This window comes from Drosophila hydei, unplaced genomic scaffold (assembly GCF_003285905.1).
Source record: "Drosophila hydei strain 15085-1641.00,03,60 unplaced genomic scaffold, DhydRS2 tig00008128-arrow-arrow-pilon, whole genome shotgun sequence".
NCBI classification, from domain to species: domain Eukaryota; kingdom Metazoa; phylum Arthropoda; class Insecta; order Diptera; family Drosophilidae; genus Drosophila; species Drosophila hydei.
Window position 1 is genome coordinate 1,383,983 of NW_022045838.1, and position 24,194 is coordinate 1,408,176.

At 38.9% G+C, this 24,194-nt stretch overlaps 1 protein-coding gene across 4 annotated transcripts in view; it reads right to left on the reverse strand.

The window, feature by feature from the left end:
• LOC111601607 (cyclin-dependent kinase 14) overlaps positions 1 to 24,194 on the reverse strand; it is a 125,007-nt gene that overhangs the window by 22,051 nt on the left and 78,762 nt on the right. For all 4 annotated transcript variants that reach the window (XM_023318273.2, XM_023318272.2, XM_023318274.2 and 1 more), the window contains one exon: positions 11,735 to 11,923. In XM_023318273.2, coding sequence (XP_023174041.2) covers positions 11,735 to 11,923 — 189 coding nt within the window. The remainder of the gene's footprint in view (positions 1 to 11,734; positions 11,924 to 24,194) is intronic.

Sequence of the window (24,194 nt, forward strand, 5' to 3'; positions counted from 1 at the left end):
TGAAATGCCAAACAATTTGAATGAATACAATACGCAACGGCAAGTGCGGCATGAGCTAGGCACTGGGAGGGTAGCTAAAGGTGAGGCAAAGCGTTGACGTTGACTCAAAGAGGCCAACGCAAATGCAATTACTTACTAACGGAAAATTAGTGCTGCCATTGTGCATAAATTGTTGCACGACGCGCACACACACGGGGCGTATGCTTGATATGTGACTGCGCTTTTTGTAACCAGCTGCCACTAGTCAACCACCCGCCACCCGCCACCCGCCTGCACCCGCCTGCTCCGTGCTTAAGTGCGCAAATTATGCTCATCATTGTGTGACACAATTAGCGCTGGGGCCAAGCCCGCAGAACGCATGAGGAGCGCAACTTAACCCTAATGGATGCATATGCTACGGCAGCAGCAGCAGCAACAGCAGCAACAGCAGCAGCAGCTGCCTGGCACTCTGCAATTTTCTCATTTTTACTTCTATGCAAGTCATTTCATGCATGCGAAATTAGTTTATGCGCACAATTTCAAAAGAGTGCGCGGGGGCAGACGCAGACACACAAAAAAACCGCTAAAAATTTCACACTAAACGTTGGCCATTATGCAACATTTTGTTGCAAGCGTTTATGGCCAACAGGCAACAGCAAAAGCGGAAACAGCAGCTATGCATTGCATCCGCTTCACAGTTACTCACAATTTTTTGGCCAACTGCATTTGTCTTGTGTCTAAGCCTATAGCCCTAGCTGCAGCTAAGACGCCTGCGAATCTTGTGGCACATTTTACTCAAGTGACATGCGAGCCAAGTTTTTACATAAGCGACAACACAATTTAGATAAAAACAATCTAAGAGTTTGTTACGCATATATTTTTTAAAGTTTGGAATCTCTTTCGGTCTGGCTAAGTCAAGGAAATAAGAGACATTTTCTGTTGCTGATGCAAAATATATAAAATGTGTTGGCATTTTGTATATGGCTTCTGGCGAGCTGTCTATGTTTTAATTTTAATCATTTTCTGGCTGTATATCCTTAACTAGTTTTTAATAATTGTTAGTCAACTATCTGCATTTTCAAGTCAGAATTTTTATTGTTTGTAAGCAGCTATAACTGAGATCATAGCTGAAGCTGCGCTATCAAAACTTACAGACTATAAGAACTAGATACTATATACTAGATTTAATTTTAATGCTAGCTAAATGATGTTCGATAGTCCATAATATCTCAGAGAACAGAGAACTACACAAGTTATATCAGCATAATTTTATTCACATATGCAACAAAGACAGAATTCTAGGAATATGAAACGTATGTCAATATTATTTCATTTCATCTATACCTAATCCATATACTAAGAAGTCAATAAGTATCTGTGTTCAGATAAGGCAGTTCAACTGCAGTATTGATTGACTCCCACACATAGAGCCTCCACTCATTTCAGATGCTCCGCCGTCCGCCTATTGATTGTCTTGAGCAGCCTTTCGCATAGCTGTTGTATATAAAAATATTATGTTAGCTTAAGCAATGAAGAATTGTTGCTATTCAGCATGTTGACTTGCCAAGCCATGCTCAGAGTTATTTTCTCAAACATATATTGATCCAGGAATTTTCATATTTTATATAAAGATAAGTCTCTATGTTCAAAGTACTTGCTCATTTTCTATATATTTTAACTAAGCAGCTATGCTCAGCTTACATCTCTAACTATATTTTGTGCCTAGTATAAGCTCTTCATATGCATTAAGTAAGTGTACTCAAATGCATATCAGCATAGTTCTCTCACTAGCTGCCTCTGCCCAGCTCTGATTTGCAATCAAATACTCAACTCTAATACACTTTTATTGACTTTAATTGCATAGTTCGTCTCACATTGCTTCATCAACTCAATCACAGCTCGACAAGTTCTTCATAAAAGCTTTAAGCTAAACAGGAATTTTCTCTACAGAAACATTCATTCAATGATTACAGTTTACAGCCGCCTTTTTCATGCAGCTACTTTGGCATTTATTTATTAACGAAATGTTCTGGCAATTGCACATGTTTTTTCCTTGCCCAAATATATTTCTCAAAGTCAAAAACATCAATCTGCTGGCTACAATTTGTCCACACATTATTTGCGGACAGCGGAAATTGTACAATGGCCAAGAAAATGAATTGATTTCTAATACGAATTGCTGTAGCCACAGCACAGGAAACGAGCAGGTGGCTCGGACAGGCTAAGGACGAGCTGTATCCAAGTGGATATCAGGCCAATTCAATTGCACTGCATTGGGATAAGCCAAAGGCAGCAGAAATTCAATTTCATCTCAACTCCCCCGCCACCTCCCTCAACACAACTTCCCTTGCAATCCTTTTATTATACGAAAAAAGAAGAAGAAGCGAATTACGGAGAATATTAATAAGCAATAAAATAGTCCATTGACTGTTGTTGCAGCTGCCACATTTATCCATAATATTTTTACAAGCTGCACGACAAAAAAAAACACGACAAAAATTGAATTCTCTGCGTTTAAGTAATTGCAAAAATTGTGCGCTTTCTGTGCTGCATTTTTTAATTAACTTCAAAAGGTTTGTTCTATAAACAGAGAGCGAGACAGAGAGAGAGAGAGGGAGTGATAGAGAGGAATGGATAGAGATAACTTCTCTGCTGCTGATGCTTCTCCGTCTGCCTGTTTTGAGAGCCGTCATTATTGTCCGCTGATTTGTGGCAATGGCAAATAAAGCCAGTGGGCGTGGCCGTGCCGAGCCGTGCTGCATCTGCAATATATCATCGACTGCGACATGGCAACACAACTAGAAACAAACAAACAAAAATACATTGTTGCACGCTTTCCGTCAAGCGTTCGTCATAAAAAGCAATCGAAAGGTCTGGGCAAACGCGAATTGTTTGCCTTCAGGCAAGAACAATAAATACGAAAAAAAACTTGGGGGCGTGGCCGCTGGCTTCGAGAAACAAAAGACACGTCCACAATGGCCACGGACAACGGCAATGGCCATAGAATGCCACGTCCTAGTCCATCAAACAGGACAAGAGAAGTGCGTTCAGGACTTAAATGAGACATTCCCTTGGCGAGCATGTCGAGAGTGGACAGTGGTCAATAATGGTGCACAGTGGTACGAATAAGCAATTAGCTTGGCAGCGAGAAGAAGTTCAAATGGTAAGCAGGACAATTGCAGAAAGAGCTGAAGCTCAATACATCAAAATGAATATCTTGGTTATAAATAGATTAAATTATAAATAGAAGAGTTAATCGAATATTGAATAAAAATAATCGATTAATTAATTCGATAAGTTAATCGATAACAGTAAGTAAACAAATACAGCATACTCAACAAGTTAATGTACTAACAGTCATTTTCTTAATTGACTGGCAATCGATAACATAGCCTTTCGATTAACTCACCAATCATATGCATGTCGATAAGTTAATCGATAAGAGTCAATATTAAAATCAGTCAATAATATAAACAGCACTTCAATTAATGTACTGCACTCGCAATTCTCAGTCAACCCAAACCTATTGTAATCGTTTGCTTAATAGACTGTCAATCGATAACATAGCATTGTCGATTATCATATCAAACGTTTTGCAATTCAAGCTGGCAATTTAAATGTTTCGTAGCATACTGAATTGCAACGCTTGGCTCGTGACTGATTAATCCATTATTGAGCTGACTAGGCCGGCATAGAGCCACAGCTATTGCCAGCTTCGACCACATGTGCCGCACTCAACTCAGCCATGGGCCCCTTCAATGTTCAATCAGGCGCATAAGTAAAGAGCCCCGTCCTTGCTCATGGTGCTTTGTTCATATGTAAACGACAATCAACTTGAAAAGCAAGCCCCAAAATCGTAATGGGAATAATTTGCAGCAATTTCATTCAAAAAGCCTCTTACACACAGGCACACACAACCACATATGTGTCTGTGTGTGTGTGTGGTTCGTCACGTAAATGACAATCAAAATTTGAAGCAGTCTCTGAGTGTGTGGGTGTGTGTGCGGGCAACGTTACAGGAAGGAAGCGACTGGCCTGCAATGTGTCGAGCTGACCAAATCAAATGCGTGCCCCAAGGCTGTCAGAGTCAACACATTCATCGAAACGGGCCTTATCTGCACTGACAGGCGGCAGGCAGCAGGCAGCAAGCAGACGCTAGATGCAGGATACGAGTGAATCGCAATCTCCCCATAGACCAATACAAATACACAGAGGCAACCGCAGCTGAAGCTGCTTATAGTCTAAGCACACACGACTATCTGTGTGTGTGTGTGTGTGTCTGTGTGCGTGGAATGTGTTACAAGGATATTTGCACACACGCACACACACACACGCACGCAGCGTTAGTTACACGGCCCAACCGTCACTTTGTCATATTATGAATCCTAATTCCGTTGGAGGCCGTGACCTGAGGCCCCACCACCCTACCTCCCTCTCTAGCTATGCCTCAACTTGGCCTGCTCCTGATGACGTTATGGATACCTCAGCTGTCACTCGAATGGTGAGAGCTGCGCGTTGATTGCAAGCGCCACGAACTTAAGGGCAGCTCAGCACTTTGGCGCCCTTAAAGCACTCGCGCTTTATTATGTCTTGTGGCTGGCACTCTTTGGATTGGAATTTATAATGACAAGCGTGAATTTTCATATTTGAGCTACTCTGAGACCGGGCAAGGGGCGTGGCGCTGCCCAACGGGCATTGTTAGCCCAGCCAGTTGCAATAAAACGCGCGTCAAATTGTCTTGCGAGGATGGAGAATGGAGCAGAAAGTGGCCAGAGCCGGGTTGGGGGAGTTCAGAGTACTATTAAAAAGTTTGCAGCCCCCGCCGGCGAACAGGATATAAAAATAAATGTAAAACAAGTAAGAAAGCTCTAGTCGGGGTGCCCGACTAGGAGATACCCTGATCCCAGTCCTCTGAGTTTTTTTTAAATTTTCCGTAGTTTGTATCGAGTATTCAAAAAAAAAAGAAAACAAATAAAAATCGACATTGCGAGACCAGGATTCGAACCCGGATTATTTGCGCAACGTGCACAAACTCTACCAACACCGCCACTTCATAACTAAAAAAAAAAATAGAACAATAAAAAACATTTCATCTCCACTGGTCTCGAACCCGGCCCAAGCTGCATACGAGCGGCGTCTCTACCAACGCAGCCACTTCCCTTCTTATGTGAGATGTTGCAAATTTGAACATAAGTAGCAGCTAATAATTCAGCACAATTCAATCGCAATTTCAATTCTTGGAATAGAAAAGAATGCACGCATTTGAATGTATGTGTGCACACGCATAGGAAAAATGCGTGCGCGTGGCGCTGCTGACATGTGCTTTTGCAAATTGGCCAAACGTTTTGTTTAATAACTTCTGTTTTACTTAATGGATTTTAATGAAATTTTCAGCATATGATCTGCATATCCTATTGGCTTGGTTGAGATGCAAACGTCTTGACATAATGGCCCTAGTTCCAACTAAACTTAAATTATAAGAATTTGGGGGAATTTGGAGCCGGTATCCAAAATCCAACAAAAATCAAAATTGCATAAAATATATATAAGACTAAATACAACATTTGGAGGCTCTAGCTCTTAAGACGTTCGAGATATAATTTATTTACTGCATTTCAATAATGTTTTTATTCGATAACAATTAAATGCGAATAGTTATCGAATATTTGAAACAAACTTGACCTGCGCGTGCTATACACGGACCTACAAAAAAAATTTCAAGTCTCTAGCTCTTATAGATGCTGAGATCCACGCGTTCACACATACGGACAGACGGACAGACGGACAGACGGACAGACGGACAGACGGACGGACAGACAGACGGACAGGGCTCAATCGACTCGGCTTGTCGTCCTGATCAAGAATATATATACTTTATGGGGTCTGCCACGCCTCCTTCTGCCTGTTACATACATTTGCACAAAACCATTATACCCTGATTTCCCATTTTTAATGGGATCAGGGTATAAAAATGATGGGCAACGAGTTGTTGGCGCGCCCCAGTCCCCGTCATAATGAGCTTAGTATGCAAAATGCGGCGAATTGTCAAAAAGATTCATTTTCAGACAGTTTTACACAATTTTTCTTCCCTTTTGGCTGGCAACTGATGGGGCGACATTTCGGACAATGCTCGCAATATTGGCTGCTGGCGGAGTTAACTTTAAAATTTTGTGGGCGTTGCAGAGTTGCTTACAACTTTCACTGTACACGGACAAAGTTTTAGCCAGAAGAAAAAGAATTGATTGCATTAGCTCGCAACTCAGAGTTGATGCTGCAAAAATATCTATATAATATCATTTGAGCTCTGTCCTACATGGCATTATTCATACTTATCTGCTCAACGAAAATCAAAAGCTTGCAAATGACTCTGTGCATTTACTCAGCTGGCTCTGATTGCCAACCGTTTCTCTAGCCAATTAGCCAAGCTTTTACATTCTTTGATCTTGCAATGAAATCGCTATGCAAATGCTGCGCGACAGCCGTAAAAATGCCAAATAAAAAAAGTAGAAATTCGACCGCAAATTTTCCATGTCAATGCATAAGTCGCTTCATTAGCCAGAGCTCGGGCAGCAAAGGCAAATGGCTCACATCAAACAAAAGCAAAGCAAACCAAAAACGCTTCCCCAACTAAATCATTAAAAATGCGCCACACAAAACCCGGCAAGAGGACAAAAAAGGAACCGCAACTCCAAACGGAAAATACGGGAAATGCGAAAAGGCGACATGTTTTTGCTTCGTTAATAAACTGCAACGAATTTGACAGCGGGCAAAACCACAAAGAAGGGCTGTCTAACCACAAGGCGACAGGACTTCTTTGGCTGGCAACGCCCGCCTAATGGCCGCAAGAAACAAGAAAAGCCAGCGAAACTGTCAAAGGGTTTCCCCCATTCTGCCCATGCCAAAAGGGAAACAATGCCAACACCCGCCAAAAGAAATGGTAAACAAAACACGAAAGGATGCTTTAAGCGGGAGTAACCGACTTGGAGTTACTACTACTGGCAAGAATACGCGAAAGTAAGCTTTAAGCGGGAGCAGTCGACTTGGAAAATGCTACATAATTCGTTCCGTTATAGACAGAAATTAAATGCTAAGAATATACGAAAGAATGCTTTAAGCGGGAGTAGCCGACTTGGTGTTACTACTACTCGGCTGATTTTCAGCATGAGCACCATTGCGTTCAGGGTTTTCATAAAAATTAGTTCTGAGCCTACAGTTTTTTTTTTCAGATTTTAATACATTTACTTTGAAATAAGTTCAATCAAAATTCATTTGAAAATAAATAAAGGCAAATAAAGTAAAAAGTATGGCTTTAATTTAGTTTATGCTTCCCAATGTTATTTATACTAAGGTCTACGTCTCAAGATCGTAAAGTTTTCGAATATAATCTAAAAAATCTATAATCAAAATTAATTGTTATGCATTTGAAAGGAATATAGTAAACTTCTCTCTTCTGTCTGTTACAAAACATCTGCAGAAAATCAAACTACCCCATCAGCCCATCCAGACTGTGCCCTGGTTACACATACAAAAAATCACTTAAAGTATTTCGCCAATAAATTTAAATCACAGCCCCTCCACTGGGGAGAGAAAAACGCTATGAAAACAATAGACAACAAAAAACCGAAATCTCTGACAAAGTTTCACCCCTCGCAAGACGGCGAGCAAGGAAAAAAATGCTAAAGCAAACGATGCGATGAAGCTGAAAGTGCCAAAAAGGGCAACACAAGTGAAAGAAGACGAACAAAGCATACCCTTTAAGGGCCTATTATGTGAGATAAACAAGAGGTGATGCTAAGCAGCTGGATGCTGTTAATGAAAGCCACAAATTTGCTACTGAATAGAGGTGAGAAGAAAGTAATAAAGCAGATGAAATGAACTTATTTATGAGCAGCTCCATCATTAAGTCCGACAAGTTATGTTCGAGTTACTACTTTAGATCTGATTGTACAAGAAGCTGTCCAGATCTTTCCTATATTCACACATACAAAATACTCAGCTTAACTCCTACTTCTGAGCCTCACAATGTCTATTTACCTTAGGCTTAACACAGCGTCTGTCAGAGTCACTATACCCCAGCACAGCTGCAAAGTAAACATCAAGTGAAGGACAAGTAAAGGCGCATCAAAAGCCAAATAATGCGCTAAAAGGATTTAGTCGCGCGTGTTAAATCCTGTTGGGGCAGCATGGGAGCAGGCGCGGTTGGCGCGAGGAGGGCGGCTTTGAAATAACTGAGGTAGTTGAGGAACTTGCCAAAAAGTTGAGCGGCTGGCGTAGCAAGTGGCATTTTAAAGCGCAATGCAGCCGAGTGATGCATGCAGCATGTGGCAAACACCAAGCAGCTGCCACACACTCACACAGCGAATTAAATACTCGTAATTTTGCGTGTCGCGCATAATCGCTGAGCATGATTTACAATTTTGTGGCGCCACAGCTATGGGGCAGGCCGTTTGTCAACTGCTTCCTTTATGCGAATTTGCCAAATATGTTTTTTCAAGCAATTTACAATTTACAATTTCTCCGCCTCTGCTTCTTTTTTAACAACTTTTCTAATTGCCTAACAAATGGCAGTCGACGCGTAAGCATAGCAAAGGGAGTTTTGCTTCTTTTTGGAAAGGTTTCTCGCTGCTTGCTTTGGCAGCGCATAATTTGCGCATATAAACCATAATCTTTCTTAAGGGCAAAGTCTTTGAGAGAAAATAAATTGCGCATATCCCGGCAAAGGCAGCCAAATAGCAAACAACAACAACAACAACAACGTTCTCCAGCTGAAGATAACTTATAAATCATCTAATCAGAACCAACAGCAACAACACGAGCAGGCAGCATGAAAAACTGAAATTGCTTTTGGCTGAAACAGCGTTGCGAAAACGGGGCCGGAGCTGGGGCAATGCTCTAGCTGAGTGGGTGAATGTGCTTTCAAAGTGTGTAATTTATTGTGCGTTACATAACTTTATGATAACTGAACTGTAAAACATTGCCAGCCAGCAGGGGGTAGCTTGAACAACTTTATTGATCACAATATAAAAACAACGAATTGAATTGAAAAATAGAAGAAAAAACTATTAATCAAATGTGAGCTGAAGAGATAGTAAAAACTATATGCTATAAATGAATCCAAGATATATATATATATATATATATATATATATATATATATATATATATATATATCAAATTAGTCTAAAGAGCTGTGAAGAGTTTAAGCTTGAAAGAAAAACTGCGACTTTTTTATAGAAAAACTTGAGTTGAAATCAGTTTTTGTTTAGCTGAGATTGAGTTAAGAGTTGTGCATGAGTTTAATATAAATATAGAAAGGTAGAGCTTGAAAAGTTGAATAATATGTATATATATAAATGTATACATAGACAATTGTCTGTACATGAATTATGGAATTCTTTAGATCAGTTGTGTAACAAACTCAAGCTGCGCAGTTCAGGTTTCAACTGTCTCGCCTGTCAGCTTACTCACAGGGAACTCGTCAGCTGTCAGCTGTCAGTTGTTACTGTCTTTTGGTATTTCATAATTTTGTTAAGTATAGAACATGAATCATATGCTTAAGCAATAGTTTTTGATACAAAACTTTGCCTATGCGACAGAATTGGGATTTGAGCTAGCCTAAGTCAAACATGCGCTTAACTAAGGCGTCATATCATATCAAGCTGAAACACATAACACATTCAACGCTCTGCAACATATAAAAACTATATAATTCCACACAAACTTCTAATACCCATTCAAGTTTCGCATTTAAAGTGTATCAAAAACTAGTCAAAAGCTTTGAAACTGACATGCGGCACGACTTAAATTTGCATGCAGCAAAAGTTTTTAGCCACAACCTTTCACACTTTTCATATCGGGCCAAAGTTGCTGTGTCAGGTGCACAAAAAAAATGTAGAAGAGAACACATAATCCTTGCAGCGCACCTCGCAAATGCAATAAGCAAACATGCCAACTAGCGCCACCTAGCGTCGTGTAGCAGCAGGGCAAAGCCAAAAGAGATATAGCGACGGTGCATTAAACTTGGCTAAGGTGTCAGCCAGTCCAGGACCTTGGCAATATGCACACAGCAAGGCTCACGTGCAGCTGCACCTTCAGCTGCCTCTCCGCCCCTCTATCCCTCTCCAACAACGAGAGACAATGGGATACAGATAGCTACTATATGAGGCATGCAGCACAGTTTCCATTTAACTATGAATAATTCTCATTGTTGTTACAGATGTTGTTGCTGTTGCTGCTGTGCATTTGCTTGTTAATATTTTCATTTCCGTTGCTTTATGAGCCGATTCCGTAATGCCTAGACGTAGACAGAGGGAAAGAAAGAGTGGGCAGAGGGATGCGAGTTGAGTGCCCCGCTTTACAAGGACAATAACAAGAGCAACAGCTTCAAGTACAAGCGCCAGCAGCAAGTCCTTGTGCTCCGGCTCATCATCAGTCGCCTTATCGGCAATGTCAACCAGTCTGAAGTCGCCAGGGCTCATGAAGCAAAGGGGGCGGCTGGCTGGCTCACTGGCAGGACTTGAGATTGTGCCTTCATTTTGCCATTGTTTGCATAAAATTGCAATTTACAATTATGACAATAAAATGAAGGAGCAACAGAAAAACAGAGACAGAGGCAGCGAGAGAAAGAGGGAGAGGGCGATAGGGTGGAAGCTTAATGTGCATCACATTGGAATTCAAGCGCATTAACAGCCAAGTTATGATATGATAAACAATTTAAGCACGTCTTTAAATGACGAAAATTACAGATAAAATATACGAAACGAAAAAATGTGAAAACGTTGCTAAATGAGACAAAAATTTGATAAATTACACTAAAGAAGAGGCAACAGCAAAGAATGTATGCAGCATGGCGAATAAATTGAGCGCGTGAAATGCTTGCCTCGAATGGTTTATCTATGCCACTGGGGAAATGTTTTTGGCCATAATTAGACACGCGGCCCGATATTAGTTAGAGCCAAGGCATAAATTACGCCAGTCAGTCAGTGGGGAGCGACAAAGCGCTTACAAATGCTTCTCGTATCATTAAATTAGTTTTGCGTGGACGGGGCCCAAGGCTGCTGCTGCTCAAATGAGAGATTATTACGAAAGTGAGGCAATAAATTGCGCAAATCTTTATGAATGAGTTTGCTTAAAGTTGTCTAAAGCAAAACTGAAACTGTGAAAAGATATATAAGTACAAATCGCTTTCGTCAGCAAACCGTGCAGATACAAAACGGAGCGCTGAAAAGTAGGCAATATTTTTTTTGAGTAGGGCATGAAGTGATGTGTGAGAGTGAGAGAGAGATAGCCTGAGCTGTAGTTGGGCGAGGGAGTTGGCAAGGGTTTATGCATATATCTTTAGATATATATATATTTTAATGATATATTAGCGCTCTTATCTTAAACTACATTCTACGTCTATCAATTTATTTATGTATATAATATCTCCTCTATAAATTCATGTGTTCAAAATGAAGCAAATTTAAGAACACTTTAGAAATGCTCAAATGGAATACTTATAAAAATAGTTAAGCTAGTAAAATTATAACGTGATGCTTTCTTTATGCATATATATCAGACCTAACTTAATATTAACTACTATACTATCTATAAAATATAACAGAATAAGTTTCACTTCAAAGTAAAGCTGCGCATGAAAAGCCTTGTAAAGTTGTTATATATTTTACTATTTGAACTCTATTCACATCTGTCTTAAGTTCACTTGCATCAGTTACTTTACTTACTCATCACAATTAACACTATTTGAATAACTTACCGCCATATCTGCAATTTGTTTTGTCAGCGGGTATATTGCCATTGGGTTCGAGGCGATCCAGATACTCCTCCGAGTTGTAACCATTGAATGGAACTTTATTACCGTGATTATGATGGGCGCCGCCGCCGCGATGATGATTATGATGATGATGATGATGTGTTGAATCGTCGCCATCCTCGCGGGAAATAGCTGCAAATAGAAGCACGAAAACACACAAAAATATAAATATTAATATCTATATCTATATATATATGTATAAATTGTAAATTCTCGATTACAGAATTGCATTATGACTTATGCTAATTGGCTTTTATGCAAAATCAATTTATGAAAAGCACTCAAAACTCCCTTTTCCCCTTCGCCCAATCAAATTATTTTCAGATGGCCTGCCGCCCGGCTATTCACTTTGTGCGAGCTGGGACACATTTTGTGGGCTAGTTTGGTTTTTGGGGCTGGCAGCCCAATCAACGCCTTTTGCTGTGCGTGCGGTTGGGGCTTCGTTCACAAGTCAATTGATGGGGTTTGTGTGCGTGTGGACCCTGGCTATGACTGCTAATGGCTTCATTTCAGTTTTGGACACCTCGGCCAAAGTTAATGTCAATTTTAAAATTATTTTCACAAAATGCCAGCCTAAAAAGGCTTAAATTCCCCAAAGGCGCAGCTCGTAAATGGCCAGAGGAAGTCAATTTGGAATGTGTCGAATATGCAAATGAGTTAAACGGGAAATGTAGCTAAGCTTTTATACAAATTTGTACAGAGAACATACGCGGGGGGCGCACCAGCTAATTTCCAAAACGGAAATACAAAAGGCACGAATTGCGCCACAGGGCCAAAAAAAAAAAAAAGACGAAGAAGGACACAAGTTGAGCTGGCCACGTTACCTGCGCATAAGAGTAAAAAAGACCAACTGTAACAGAGAAGCAGCCAACGGAAATTGGCTGGGTATTAGCTTACAGTGCTTTTGCCTGAAGTTTTCGCTTCACGTTTTTTTTTTTTTTTTTGGTTGCTGGCATTTTTGAGCCTGCAATTTGCTAACGATATGCATACAAGTGGGTGGCCGGCAGCAGCAGCAGCAGAGACAGCACTCAGTGTGGCCTCTTACACGTATGCTATATGCAAATGGCAGGCGCAGAAAAAGGATTACGCGTTTAGTGTGCGCGCAGGCAGTCAATAAACTGTGTGGGAGAGAGAGGTGGGAGAGTGTGTCATGAAATTTAAGCTAGATGTGGGTGTAGAGCAGAGAGACACACACACACACACATGCATATATATATATATAAATATATGTATACATGTTTAATTAATAGCCATAAAGACTCTGAGTTTGAGGCGTGGCAGTAAAACAACCCCAACACAAGCCACAGATGATGTCAGCAGAACATTTGCAGATTGAAGCCAAATACACAAATCACAAAATTACCGCAAATTGTCGCTACAAATAAGCAATTTATTTGCTTACATAACTCATGTAGACACACCAACACACACACACACACACATAGCACAGCAATGCAATTCCCCTAAATGTGGCTAAAACTCCCGCTCCAGTGATTTTGATTTTTGGGGTTGCCTAGCACAAAAATCTCATAAACTTGTGCAAAACCACGCAGCCAACAAGCAGACGGGGCGCAGCCCGTGCCGGAGTCTGCACAACTTGGGTAATAGCAAATGTAATCAATAAAATATGTTCAGCATAAACTAGTCGCATGGCTGGAGTTGCAAAAGGAAAAAAGCAGAGCGAGCTCTAGGTTAATGGCATCAAGCATCAGTTCATGCTCGTAATATTCTTATGCAATAGTCGAACCACAATTGTGTGGCAGCAGTGCTGCAGTGCCTGTCCAACTGTGAGCTTAATGGAATTATGAGTTAGTTTTTGGTGGAAATATGTGGGTTTCAGTTGCGTCGTAGGAATTTGAATGGCAGCCTGAACTGCCAAATGTTATCCAGCTGCATCGCTTGGCGAGTCTTTGCAAGGGATTCTTCAAGGATATTTGGCAATACAATGAGCGTCCATAGGGCCTTTGCTGCTACGACAATGACAGTTTTTATTATTGATAGCTAAGAATTTGTTCAAGTTGAATTTGTCACAGTTGAAAATATTTCTTTTAGTTCAGCTCAATGGTTAAGCCCTAAGAGACACACGTTTATGAATCTCTTTTTCCTTAAATATTCAGATTTATATTTTCTACATTTCATTTTATAATAAGAAAGCGAATATGGAACATGGAATTTGGAATGTGGAAAATTAAATGAGAAATATGGAATATGGAATATGGAATGTGGAATGTGGAATACAGAATACAGAATTTGAATATTATAGATTATTAGCAATATTTTTTTTCCATGCTTCATGTTCCACATTCATCATATTCCAAATTTCATATTTCATATTCTAGTTATTTCAAATACTTTATTCTATATTATATTATATTGCACATTCCATATTCCATATTTCATATTCTATATTCCATATTCCTCCATATTATCCACACTCTATACTCTATTCATACTCTGTGTTCCGCATTTCATATTAGATTTTCCAAGTTGCATATTCCATATTCTTTACATTCCTCATTCCATATTCCACATTCCTTACTCTATAGTCTAAATTCCACATTTCATGTTCTCTATTCCATTTGCTTCATTTCATGCTCCATTTTCTTAACTTCTCTTTCCAAACTGAGCCTTTTTCTCTCGCTATCAAGTGCAATGCCTATCGCCAGGTAAGCTCATTACTTTCAAGCTTTATAAACTGTTGCCAAATTGTTCCACTTGCAAGCATAACCTATTCAAATTTACTGCCAAAAAACTAAGCCAATTGAATATTTAACTAGATTTTGTGGCTTTAAATTATTGCTGCCTACTTTGAAACTTCTGCTCAGACCGAGCTAAATTTTTAAAGTGCTCGTCGTTCCGTTCGGTGATTTATTTTGCTGACGAATGAATGACAGTTCAGCTGTGCAGAGTCGAGTGTAAAGCACAGCACACAGACTGCGGCAGCCGGCAAAGCCAATTGAACAAAGCTCACAAATTGGGTGCAGACAATGGGCAGAAGGGAATACGAACTGCGAACAATGACAAACAACCGGCAGCAGTAAAAGCAAAATTAAATCAAAGCAAAACCGCATCAACGCAATGGCAAAAAGAAGAAGCAGCAGAAAAAAAACAATCAGAAAATAGAAAGAAAAAATGCGATAGCAAAATCAAACGAGCTCTATTACTGGGCACTGACCAGCGCAGCGCTATCTCTCCCCAACTCAAACTCCAACTGCCGTGAGAGCTTCGGTTACACAGCCAGTCGGCAGTTTTAATGCGCTTTAGTCGCCAGGCCCAAGCTTTTTATTGTACGGGATTCGTTCGGACTTAACGCTTAGTTAACGCAAAGACCGAGTTTAGAGAAAGTGAGTGCTGAGCGAACATAATCCAGGCGGCACTTCCACAGATAATGCAAAATGCGCGTCATAAAAGTGAGTAATGCATAGAGTGTGCTGATATTTGTGTGAATGATCTAAATTGCGGGCTGTGCGTGGGTCGAGAGCTAGCTATCGAAGGCTTACTGATGGGATTGCTGTGATTAGAGCGTGTTTATTGAATGCTAGATTTGCTAGCATATGCTATTCGCTATATCAAGTTGACTCTTTGGAGAGCGAAAAGTTTATGGAATCTGCTTTGTGCGACATTCGTATTTTTGTAATTCAAAATGGATTATTTAGCTAAATAGAGAAAATTCTCTTAAATATTCGTTTTGTAATACATAAATAGGTTATTTAGCAAACATTTGTCAATGTTATTATTGTTATCGTTATTTAATCTATATAATATATTTATATGTAATATATTTATATATAATATATTTATATATAATATATTTATATATAATATATTTATATATAATATATTTATATATAATATATTTATATATAATATATTTATATATAATATATTTATATATAATATATTTATATATAATTAATTTATATATAACATATTTATATATAATAAATATATTTATATATAATATATTTATATATTCTTGTTTTTTTTTAATATTTTTTAAATAGACATATAAATACATTTGTATATACAAATATTTAATATTTAATATTTAATATTTATGTGCAAAAACATGTTATAAAAATTAAAATTAAGAGAAGAGATGCTCTGTTTTTACAAACATTAAGCATACTTTGCAAATAACTAAACTCTATCACAAAAAGCCAAATAAATTAAAACTAGTTAACAATTTTAAAGAGAACAAAGCAAGGGTAAAAGGGAATTTGACTCTTAACTTAGTTGGCATTACGAAAATGATCATGAAATAATCATATTACTAATGATCATTAACGTTAATTATCATTAACGTAAATGATCATTACCAATAATAATCATGTACATAAATGATCATTATTCTTAATGATAATTATCGCTAATGAACATTATGATGAACTTCATTATCATAATAACAATTAGTATTTATTAACAATAATTAACATTTAAACAATTAAACAAATATACAATGTTCACAAAAAAAAACTTAAATATACATTTAAATATTTATTTAAACAAATACAATATTTATTAATAATATACAAATTATTTAAACTTAAACAATTTAACAAAAAAACTTAAATTTATTCACCACTTGCACTGCACGACTGACCCAGTCCAGGTCACAAACTTGACTGATCGCCACAGCCGCTGCTGCGCCCTTTTATACCCAAAAGTCACTCAAAGCGCAGCTGCAGCAGAGCTGCTGAGCGCTTTCTGAGTGAGAGTTTACACTCATTATGAGCTAAGTTGGAATCAGAAGAAAAGGCGAGCAGGCAGAGCTAGCTGTATGCACACAACTTGTCACTCTGATCGGGAATATATATGAAATACATATATACTTCATATATATGTGTATCAAATGTGTTTTTTCTTGCTGCTGCTGAGCACATTTTTTATTTTTTAATCAATTTACATGATTTTAATGACTGACAAATTTATGCAACTATATAAACAGCTACTGATCATGCTAAATGATGTGTTTACATATACAGACAGACGGACAGAGCTAAAGCGACATGACTTGTCGCCCTCATTAAGAATATCTGTACTTTAGTACTTTCTTCTATCTGTTATATATATAAATATATATATATATATATATATATATAGACTCAATTTTGAATGAGTTTCTTCAGCTCAAATGCCATCTAATGCTTAAAGCAAAGCACACTCCCATGGCCTAACTAATCCCTAAGTTGTAAAGTCGACTCTTCGCCCTAGCAGCACATATTACATTACAGCTTCTATCAGTTTAAAGCTTACATGTTTACAGTGAGTGCACGTGTTCCTCGGTCAACTGTAACTAAAGTAGACAATGGCCAAATCAGTAGCTCATCCGCAGGCGCTTCGTTAAAATGGACTCAAATGCGTACGATTCGAGAGGAAAGCTGTGCGCTGTCCAGACAAAAGCAAATTCAATCCGGAACGGATCACTGCGGGGCAGATGCGAGCTTTCTAGCTGATGCGAACGGCACTTGAAATGCTGACAAATAAGTCGCATTAACGAAACAGTTGACCGAAATGAAGGCGAACAAAGCAAATGCAATTTGCCAGCGGCGGGCACAAGGGACGAGGGGCAGGGAGGGGTCGAGGGGTCCCAAAATGAAATGGTAAAATTCATTTGTTGCCTGCTCCTGCGTCAGCGTCGCCGACGTGTGTGGTTCGCTTCACATTGTGACAAAAGACAATGCGATTGCCATGCAATTAAGCCATGCAATTTAATCAATTTATCAATTAGGCAACCGCGCAGGACATGTCTTCACAAGGACATTTGATCGAAATCAAACGCTGAATTCACTTGTTTTTTTTTTTGCTGTTTTTTTTTACACATTTTCCACTCCGACTCCCAGCCCAAACTCACTTTAAAAGCCAATTTCATTAGCATTTCAAAGTGGTTGCTTGGTTTGACTACGAGAGTCGTCAGGTCGCAGTCAATAATGTTGTTAATTGGCAGGCGTGAGCAGGGGGCGTGGCGGTTGCTATTGCCGTTGCTCGTGTCGTAAATACGTGTACAACACAATATTGTGTGCCCGCTGGCAATTAACATTTGTAAATATGCATAATTGTTGGCAGAAATGTGCAGACCGCCAACAAAGAGAAGCAAAATGAGAGAAAACTGAACTGACGAAGTAACTCAATGACGAATAATAGATGCTCTGCTCTAAGAGTTAGGATACTGCTGTAGAGCAGCTTGTAGAAGATACTTTAATACCTGGCAGAGCATAGTCCATCATGTATACCCTTATATATGTGATTCCTCCTTGTCAACATTGATCAAATAACAATCAAGATTTCTAAGATTTTTTTCATATAAATTTCAACATTTACTAGAGTTTGAAGTATATGAATATGTGTAGAGTATATTGAAAATTGTTTAAGATAAATGTTACTATTTTTATTTCTTACAAAACAAACTTATTTGGAAGCAATTCTTAATACATGAAAGCAAGTTATTTAACTATTAGTTACATTTAACAGGATCAGGATCTTGAAAGAGAAATTATTATTTAAAAAAAAAAACATTTCTTCATGTTAATGCTTAATTTACACGCCAACTTTATACTATAAAAAAGTTTTTTTTTTTTATTTAAGTAAGAAAAAAAATTGCAATAAATTGCAAACGTTGTTCAAGCTTAAACATGATGAGGATGATGATTTATCAAAGAAAAAGTTATCCATACAAAAACCATTTTTTAGAATGTTAACATATATGACATATAGTAGTTCGATTCAGCTGATATCATGCATCCATACAAGTTTCAAGACTTAATCATTTTAAGAGTTGGCAAATTTTTGAGCATAAAGTTTCTTTATTTATATAATATATACAAATGTATATAAATAAGTTATGTTGCACTAATATATAATACACTCCGTCATACTTCAGGCAACATTAGTCATACCGCACGCAAGTGCATTAAAGTACAAAAAAAATGATAAACTGTCTGCAGACAGACGCAGATTCAATGAACCATTGAACTGCGTGGAAGGATGTGAAGCTTTATTCAATTGAATCAGTGGTTCAGACAGTGTTTTAACATGGCCTGCGCTTAATTGTTGTTAACCAACCATTTGCATAATTGCAAAGAAAACTGAGTTAAAACGCAGGGCTTTAAAGCTGTGAAAATTTTAGCTTTTTTAAAGCTAAATACATGGCTAGATAGATGGTAGCTATAGTGGCTATCAAACTGTATCAACTAGTTACGCAGCTCCAATTGCTGTCAGACTTTATAAGCTGGCGCATCGCATGATAATTTTGCATGTTTGCGCATAGTTTTAAGAACTGCAAAGCGCCGAAGTTTTACAACGAGCAACAACAGCGACGACAGCAACGACAAGGCCAACGCCGACGCTGTTTGTGAAGTTTTTAATTTAATTAATAGATGCCGACGTGTAGAAAAACCGGAGGCAGCAGCAAAAGCATTGAATTACACAAAGTTCAGCGTGAGGCGGGCGGTGGCATAAAATGAAAATGAGCAGCACACAGAGGTGGTTGGGTGGATGTGCGTAAGCCTCTTCAAACTTATGATTAATTAAAAATAATTTCAAGTAGCTTATTGAAGCTGCCTGAATCTTCTATGGATTCTATGCTAGATTTTGGGATAACGGCACCACAATGAGGCACGTGGCAAGAGCCAGCAAATTGCTAAATTATAGTTCCACAATTCTGTGGCCACAAAGCAGACAGGCGACAGGTGTGGGCTTTGCCCGAGACAATTAACTTGAATGTCTCTAAAAGAGCTGCGACAGTTCAAATTGCCGTTGTGGTGCGGCAAAGTGGTTTTCACACCCGACTCCTGGCCGAAAATCTCCTTATTCAGTGCGCAAATTGAAAAGTACAACAATTTAGTTGGCAAATGGCACGCAGGACGCGCAGCTGCTGCCTCAGGCAGCTCTGCGTCTACTCTATCAGCATTTTGTATTCACTTCAAAGACCATGCCAAGTGTAAATCAGTTGAGTCACAGCCGATTTATGCCTTTGTCAGTCAGTCAGAGAGTGCCGCGGGCCCTTTTTGTCACGAGACATTCGACAGCTGTAAATCTTTGGCCAAACAAGTTAACGCCATTGCCCAGGCAGCACTCAGCACACAGTCAGCAGGTGGGGCCCAGGTTGACACCTAGCTGGAATAGATACAGCAAGCAGCAACAGCATCTGGGACACTCACTCAATCAGACAGCGCTTGCAGGCATTTGGCCTGACAGACAAGGGTGTTTGCATAGTAATTGACAATGCAACGCGGGTCTAGAAATCTAAAGTTAAAGACAGCTCAAAAAAGTGAAACTTTCTAATGTTAAGCAAATTTATGCAGTTACTAAAGACTTGGCCACAAGTCGTGAGCTTACAGCTTGGCTGTATAGTAAAAGCCAAACAAATTCTTATTAGATCGATTGTTTCTATGGAAGTTGAATGAGAGAACTTGTTGATGAAGGCTTCAGCTGGGTTTCAGTTACACTTTGCAGCTGAACTTTGCTGTGTTCGATGAGTTTTGAACTACGAACTATATCAGATGTCTGTTGTAGTTAGATTATGTAGTGGGAGTAGAAGCAAGAAACATAATTGGGTATTCCATAGCTGAGAACCTAAATAGCTCTACTCTTTTATTAAAATATATTATGATAGCTTTAACCCTTTAATACTCCATGCTCCTATTCACCTTTAAAGAGTTTCCTACCTGCCTTCTCTTAACTAGACTCTGCTATATAGGTCACGCCATATATCTATTTGTTGCTTATTTATATCAGCTATAAACCTTGTTTCAATTTATATATATATAGCCTAGAAATGCATGAAATATGCATAAGTTGAAACTAGTTGAAAACATTTTTCTGCCTCGACTGCTCACAGCACTCCCCACTCAGATAATCCCTTAAAAAACGAGAGCAAACTTCATATGGCACATCAAATATTTAAGGCAATATTGCGACAGCGACAGCACGAATCGAAGTTCAATTGAGGCGGCCGCCTGAACAGCCACTAAAACGTTTTGCAAAATTATCAAACCCGAAAAACTTATCCCTTTTTCACAAAAAAAAAAAATATATATATATATAATAAGAATAAGCAAAAAATGTGAACAGAGGCTACCTTTTGGCAACAAATCGATAAATATTTAAGAGGCAAACTGCTCGCCCAGGAGACAGTTGAGATTCCGCCTTTCAGCTGCTGCTGCTGCTGTCGAAAGGTGCCCGAAATCGCATTTAATTTAAAACTCATAAATACGAAATGCGCCGACAGATAATCATAATAAAATTTCAGAGCACAATTTCGGTATTTTCGGCTGCCAAGAAGCAAAATTGCAAATGAGATTTACCAGCCCCAACCAGGCGCAATGAAAATGGAATTGAAAATGGCAAAAATAAAAAAAAACTTTTGCAACTTTTTGACTTAAGTAACAATTAGTATAATTGCAGAAAAAGTATATATACATATATATATATATATATAAATATATATATCTATGATTTTGTGTGCCATTGTTTTTTACTCGATTTCCAATGTGTCAATGACAGCGCCTTTGACAAACTTCCAAAAAACAAAAACGAAATCAAACGGAAAATGGAAAATGCAAAAATTATTGGGAAATTTTCAAGTGCAATTGAGTGTCAAATGGGGTTTGCCAGACGCAAATGCCCACAAAAAATGTTCTGAAAGCCAAGCGAAGCGTGTCAAAGTGTTGTTCCATGAACTCAAGTGAAATGAAGTGGATGTGCTTAAGCGTGCACAATGTAGGCGTGGCAGAGTCTACTCCCAAAAATAATTAAGAAAATGTTTAACATTTACGCTGCATTTATAGATATATATGTGTATATATATATATAACTGGCCATAATGACAATGCAAACAGTTTGGCAAAGATTTGAAGTCTTTTTCGCTGACTTCTGCAAAACTTTTGCAGCCATTTCTATTAAGTACCCTATAAAGTGAAGAAGCAGGGCATGCTATGCTGTTAATATATATTTAAACACAAATTTTAATTTTGTATAATATTCAGTAGTGTTCACAAAAATAGTAGTGCTGCACTTCACTACTATTTTAATGAACAAAGCTGCATATATAAGCAATAGAAAATTATAAAAAGTATTAAATTAAATATATATATTTTATTTTAATATTATTTCATGAAATAAACATTATAAATTAAATAAAATTTATTTTTTATATTTTTACAGGGTATTCTCGCTGCTATTTGCTATTCCCAATTGCACACAATCTTTGTTGCTCGTTGACATTTACGAGACATTTTACTGAATGGCAAATTGAAAAGTGCACACAAATGAGCAACAGCACGTACAACGAGACAGACAGAGAGAGATGGAGAGGGAGAGAGAGAGAGAGAGAGAGTGACAGACAAGTGGATGAGAAATGACAAAACTAATTGTGCCTAGGCAACATTCTGCAGACAGATAGACAGACAGACACGTGCCTGTTGCAGGCAAAACTACTTGAGACCTTGGAAGATGGAGCAGCAAAAAGGGAAAGCCGAGGGCAGCCAGAGTCGCCTCCGCCCTAAGTCGCATTACAACGCGTGATTTGTGCTCAAAGAGCGACTTTAAAGATGTTTGGCAAACAGCTTGAGTTGAGGCCTGCATACACACACACACACACACACAGAAAGTTCTTCTAATTTATGCATATTTTAATATTTTTAGAGTGAATCTTGTACCAAGTGCTAGAGCAAACATTTGGCAGCATTTAATTTTGCCAGCCATTCGAGCTGCATGCATAATAATGAGCATTCGGGCTCATCATTATCATTAGGCAGCAGAGACATGGCGCGCCTTGAAGTGGCCTCCAGGGTCTGGGCTAATGGCCCGCGGCGCCACAAGTTCCTTACTCTAACCAATTTTTTCTACTTCGTCTTCTTCGTTTCGTGTCGACTTTGCAGTGAAGTTGAGCAACAAAAGCAGCTCCAGCTAAAGTTTGTAAATATGAAGTTTGATAAGTGTAGGTACAGCGTGGTAGTGGGGGCTACCGAAAAAATAAAGCTGCAAGCCAGTTGAACTCTTGACTCGGCGCGGCGACAGGGAGGCGTGGTGGCGGGGGCAGCGCAGACGTCGCCGAAAAGTTGCCAGGCGCAGTTCTTTATGAGGGCGCCTAACTTTCGCATGATATGCGAGTTTCGAGCGGCACTCCTTAAAAAAAAAATAGTAAAAAATGCAAGTCCTTAGAGATTAGTGTGCACAGTGTGCTGAATGAGCGAGGTAAACGCTGACAGCTGAGTGAGCGCAAACAGATGGGAGGCTGATAATGCACATGAGAGAAAATCAAGCAGTTTAGGCAGAAGTGGGCTTAGCTAGAGGAATATTAAGGAATGGCTTTGAAAATATTTTTTTTTTTTTATTAAAAAATTTTTTTATTTTTTTAATTTTTACTACAATTATTTTCTGTACATAAATTTAAATCAAATTTTCCTTTTTTTGTGTATAAATATTTATATTTTATTTTATATTTACAAAGCTTGTCCCACTGTGCTGACTCAGGCACGCACAACTAGCCAAGTCGCTAGAGCCCATCCACAAGCTCAACCCGCAACTCGAGCCACTCATCGCTTTAGACACTTTTTTTTGGTGGGTGGGCTGGGTGTTATGGCTCTTTGTTTATGTTCTACCTAAAGTGGCAATTGCTGCGCGACTGCCGCAAATGTCGTTACGTGCACAAGTTGCGCTTTTAAAATAATTACAAAACAACAAAAAATATAAAGAAACCGACACAAAGTCAAATATAAGTTGAAAAAATATTGTTGCATGCTTTTGTGCGCGTTGCTTAATGGGTTTGACAGCCACTGGCAGCAGTTGCAGAGCAGCCAGCATATTGTCAATAAGTGCTCAGAACCAAGACACAGAGCAACAACCAACACGAAGACCCCAAAACCTAGGCAAGTGTATCTAATGCGAGCATGCGAGGCAAGTGCAGGACTGTCAATAACTTTATACAAAAATTGCACACGTCGAGCAGAAATCTTTTTGGCCAAACAGCAACAAAAGCCAACGAAATTTATTATGCACAGACGATAAAGCGTTTTGTATAAAAGTCGAGAGAGCAAAAAACGAAAGGAAAAAAAACACGTAAGCAGGGCAGCAGCAGGAAACAATAGACAAGCCTTGGGGGCAGCTGACACTGCCTCGGCTGTTGCTGCTTGTGGGTGGCATTAAAATGCCACAAACGCAAGTTGACACTATTTTTTTTTCGTCTTCAACAACTTGCAGGAAAGGACAACAACAACAACAGCAGTAACAAAAACTGCTCTAGCTTTGAGCTGCGTCATCAGGAAGCTGAGCTCGGGCTGCTAGCGGGCGTTAATGGGTTAAAAGTGCGCTCGGAGCGTGTGTGTATAGATTTCGTAATGTGTTTGCCAGGCTAAACGCTGCATGGTCCACACACCTCACTCACTCAGTCTCTCACTCTCAC